This window comes from Frankliniella occidentalis, unplaced genomic scaffold, assembly GCF_000697945.3.
Source record: "Frankliniella occidentalis isolate FOCC.00 unplaced genomic scaffold, Focc_3.1 Scaffold102, whole genome shotgun sequence".
Classification (NCBI taxonomy): domain Eukaryota; kingdom Metazoa; phylum Arthropoda; class Insecta; order Thysanoptera; family Thripidae; genus Frankliniella; species Frankliniella occidentalis.
Window position 1 is genome coordinate 288,886 of NW_026267231.1, and position 4,798 is coordinate 293,683.

Below are 4,798 nucleotides of genomic sequence, written 5' to 3' on the forward strand. Positions count from 1 at the left end.
CCCCCCTCGCTGTCCAACCGTGGCGGGAGGTAGCAGATGAGTCCATCTGGCTTCTTATGATTCAGCAGGCCACACGGGGCCGGGTGCGGAATGGCTCCATCTTGTGGTGGCTGCGGTCGTCGCAACGCCCGGGCCGTTGAGCCCAAACAAGCAGTCAGAAATAATGAAGAAAAATTGCTAATTTGTTCGTTTTGTTGTTTTTTTGCTGGCCAAGTTTTTTTCGTGTAAAGGAAACGGTTCGCAAAAATAAAAAAAAATGCCGTGATTAACACACGGGGATGCAAATGAGGGACGCGTCTGAAACACTATGCGTGCTGGTGGTGGTGGTGGTGGGGTCACTAGTGCGGAGCGCACGCAGCCCCCGGGGGCCCTCGGGGGGATGAATAATTAAGCCCCCCTGCGGGGCCCATGGTGGCGGTGATGGTGCCCGCGGGGCTCCCCCCCCCCCCCCCCCCTCTACTCTGCGCCCCCGGGGCCATAGCGCTGCACCCCCGGGGTGGGCCAGGCCAGGCCTTGCAGACCAGCATCAAGGGTAAATGAGGCGGACCTCGCCCACCATCCCTTACTCTGTCTCTTTCTCTCTCCCTCAGTTGCTCTCTCTCTCCCTCTCTCTGGCTGCTCTGGCTGTCTATCTTCCTCCTCGGAAGCCGCAACGTCAAAATTTCATAGCCATAGAGTGCCGGCAGCAGCAGTGAGGGACCAGCATGAGTATAGAGGGAGGGATGAAGGTCCAGAGAGAGAGAGATATCTGAGAGGGACCTGTACCTGCACCTGGGGCCTAGCTCGGCCGCTACTCGTAAAGCCGTGCAGAGGCCCGGAGGCTGGCCTCGCTCATTCCCCGCCCCCGCCGCCCCTGCCGCCCCTGCCACCGCTGCCGCCCCCGCAGCCCGCACTACCTACAACAGCGCCGCCCTTTTTGTCGCCGCGTTGGACGTGTCGTGTTGTACGCGCGGCGTTATATTATAGGGGTGCAGGTGCGCGGCTGGCGGCCGTGATGGAGGTCGGCCCTCATGAAGGTGAACGGCACGGGGGAGGGAGGGTGAAACGTACCCTACCAAGTGTAAATTGGAGCAAAAACTTTCATCAGGATTAGTTTTAGAATTTTGTTAAAAAAAATTATGTTATCTGAAAACAGGCGCAATAATGTTGAATTGGTGCCTACGTTTTCTATTCAAAGTCATCGGTGACAAGTCAGTCAAGTCAAGTTGTCCGTCTGTAAATGCGACCGTGGAAAAATACCCTCTTAAATTTACAACATTTTGTTGTAACTTCTGTTTTACAAAATATGTTATAAATTTGCGACAGGCCAAATTTACTGTCTTGGTCAATTTCAACTTCGATACGAAGTGCTTGTAAATTTTAAACTTGAAATTGTAATTGTGCGACAAAAAAGTTTCGGTAGACTGATGACTTTTTTTCTAGTGACGTGATGTCGCCTTTCTTCGTTTGCTTTGCCACTGCACCGCCCTCGCCGCCTCTGCAGAGCCCCTTTAGTATCGGCGCGCGATCCGCTGCCATCTTGGCGCGCGCGCGTCAAACGCTGTCGGCCTGTGTCGGCCGCGCCCCTGAGAGCTTTTGCCCATTACGGGACGCGACCGTTCTGACAAGAGTCCTGACAAGAGTCATCTTTGCCACCACCCTGCCGCTCCCCCTCCCCCCTTCCTGCCGCCATTCTCATGAGAATGCTCACCTTTTATCGCCACCGTAAGAGTTATTTTTCCTGTAGCAGTCCACGATTAGCTGTAGGCATCTTCACATTTCGCTGTGACTTTGCACGCGCGTTCGGGGTTTTGCCATGCGACCCGAGTGGCTATGCATCACAACACACCCGCACGGTGCAGGTGCCTCGCAGCCTAACCAGATGTGCACTAATCCCTCTCCCCTCCCCACCCCACCGTCTCTAGTGAGAAACCTGAAAGGTAGGCAATTTGTGCCATGAATCTTCTGAATCTCCGCAACCCACGGTGCACCGCCGCCCTGTCATCCAGACCTTACACCGCGCCTGCCAGATAGTGAACACGAGGGGGCATCAACTTCGACTATTCACGGTGCACCCGCTGGTTAATATCTAATAGGTATTCAGGTGATATTTGCGAATATTCACAAGATATTCAAAATATTCATTGATATTCATCGATATTCATCAATATTCAAGGATATTAATCAACAATCACAGTGAATATTCACTGGTATTCAGTGATATTCACTGGTATTCAGTGACATAGAATATTTGAATATATTCACAGTTCACCAAATTTCCAAGTTGGTTCCCCCTTGAGTGAACATTCTTTGCCATACGCGATCCAAAAGTCGATTTTCCTGTACACTCTAAATGGAGAAGGACAATTTTCTATGCAAATTTGTCACTTTGTAACTATGCAGATACAAATTTGCATACTACACTGTAAAAAATATTAGTGATTTTACCGATAATTCTTGAAATCTTGTACAGAAATAAAATGTAATTTTACCAAACATGTTAGTTTTACCGAAAAACTATGGTAAAATTACAGTAACTGTAAAATTGCAGATTTTCTGTATTTTTCACGAAAAACTACTGTAAATTTACACTCGTCTGTAAAAATCCACACGTACTCTGGTATAATTACAGGTATTGGTAAAGTTACAAATACTCTGTAAAGTAGTCTTTCAGATACTTTCTGTAATTTTTCGAACACATAAGAAATACGGTTAAAATTGGCCACAAAATTGGCTCAATGTTGAACTGTAGTGCATTCTAACAACGAACAACGAAAGAAACCCGATGTTGTGATAATCACTAACCAAGAAGGCAGTTAACCGTATGCAAAGCCGCGTGGACAGTCGGAGGCAACAGATGGAGTACGGACGGGCTACCTGCATGCAGCGCGCCGTAGCGCAATGGGCAAGGCATCGGGCTCACGACCAAGAGGTCGGGGGTTCGATCCTACCTGGGGTACAAGTGTTAATAGTAGTTTCACCGATGAAACCCGTAGGCGCTTGACTGTGTAATATATAGAACAAGAAAACAGCCGCCGAAAATATTTTTTTCTTGCATGTATTACGTCAGAAGAATGTGGGTAAAAATTACAGAAAACGTTCGTAAACATATTTACAGAAACGTTTGGTATCAGTTTTACAGAAATTTTGTGGAGTTAGTTTTACAAGTGTCTGTAATTTTACAGACACCTGTAATTTTACCAGACTTTTACATGGCAACTGGTATACCCAGACTTTTTCTGTAAAATCTCTACAAAAAATTTTAACAGTGTACAGTGTTGAGTTGTGCGTAAGACTACATCTTCGTTGTGGATACAAAATCTCCTTCCCACTTAGAGTGTATTCAAAGGAAAACTTTTTCATGCATTCTTCTGGACAAACAATAATCGTGTCAGATATTGGGGTGGCCTTAAGTAGTAGTACTTGTCTGGACATATTTCCTGTCTGCCGCCAACTACGTGAGCACCGCGAGCTGCCCCACCGACCGCAGCGCAAAGTGCAGAGTACAAAAGTACACGACAGCATCCGGACGCCACCAGAGGGCGCCGCGGCGTCGCGTTTATCACCCGGACGTGCCATATGCCGGAGTGAACAACCCCTTCAGGGGCTCGTAATGGGTGGGACCTGCGTGGGGGGAGGGCTGCAGGGGTGGCGGCCTCGACATGGAGGTGTGTGTGTGTGTATGGGTATATGTGCGTGCGTGCACGCCTATGGGTGTGCGTGTGTTGTGATTGGGTTGCGCGAGCAAACGTGGTCAATAAAAAGGGAAAAAAAAGCAAACATCGCGGTCGCGCGGCCCCGCGAACTCTATGCAGAGGCGTCGCCCCTGTCAGTCGCGAGGATCCGCGGCGCCCGCGCGATTGTGTCGGATGGCGTCGCGTGTGCAGCCCGAGATGCGACAAGTACGCGCTAGTAAACAACGAAAAAAGTTTTGTCTTAGTTGTTAACAAAAACCATCGATACTCAGTGAATTTCGCAGATCTGCAAGAAAAAATTAGCCCACCCCTAAATTGACCTGTAATTCTCACTTTCGATTACGCATCCTACGAATCATTTTTTCTACTTCACCCCTAGCAAATACGCCATTTATTAATTTTGTCTTTCTTTTGTTGCAGATCAAAATGTGGATACAATTACTCACTCTTTTGGATTTCACAACCGCTCCTCGCTAGGTAGCTGCTATGCGTCGGGCTCACTCGTCAGGTAAGCAGCGACAACAATCCACGACTTCTTTTTGCTTTTTTTAATTTTCCCTTTAAACTTCGTTTCGTGACATTTTCGCGAGCGCGAAACATGGGGTGCGCCCCTCCTTACGCGCGAGTCCCCCCCCCCCCTCCCGTCCCTCCCCACCCCGAGGCCATAGCTGCTGCTGCCATCCTCTGGAATCGCCGTCCTCCGGTCCTGCCCGGAGTCACCCCGGAGCCTGGCGCACACACGTGGAGTCCATTCGGCGCTGATCGAATTTCCGGAGGGTCGTGGCGTAGCAGCAGTGGCCGCGCTGCCACTGAGGCGGGGCGTGGTGGGGTGGGTTCGGCGGGATTTGGCACTGAGCACGCCACCTGTGTATGTGAGGCGGGTGGCAGGTCCCTGTTTTTATTCCCTGGACCGATTGACGTCCATCACCGTCCTCGACCAGCGGAGGGACGTTGCGAGCAGCGAGGACTATATGGGGGGTATGGCCGGGGGGCACTGTGTCGTGAAGCCCGCGGGGCGCTCAGTAGCCTGCAGGAGGACCCTGCCGTTTTCCTTTGATCCGCGCTTATATCCCGGGGCCTATCTGCACCGGACCCATGCTGTTATCAGGGCGCACGGGGGTCAG

General features: G+C 50.4%; 1 protein-coding gene and 1 long non-coding RNA gene across 6 annotated transcripts in view; one reads left to right on the forward strand and one right to left on the reverse strand.

Moving 5' to 3' along the window:
• Positions 1-4,798, forward strand: part of LOC113202757 (uncharacterized) — a 173,852-nt gene that overhangs the window by 31,498 nt on the left and 137,556 nt on the right. For all 5 annotated transcript variants that reach the window (XR_008011397.1, XR_008011395.1, XR_008011396.1 and 2 more), the window contains one exon: positions 4,095-4,182. Coding sequence is in view for 2 of the 5 variants with exons in the window: in XM_052269778.1 (XP_052125738.1) it covers positions 4,095-4,182 (88 nt within the window). In the remaining 3 variants the exon portion in view is untranslated. The remainder of the gene's footprint in view (positions 1-4,094; positions 4,183-4,798) is intronic.
• Positions 1-4,798, reverse strand: part of LOC127749867 (uncharacterized) — a 17,614-nt gene that overhangs the window by 9,792 nt on the left and 3,024 nt on the right. The window lies entirely within an intron of this gene.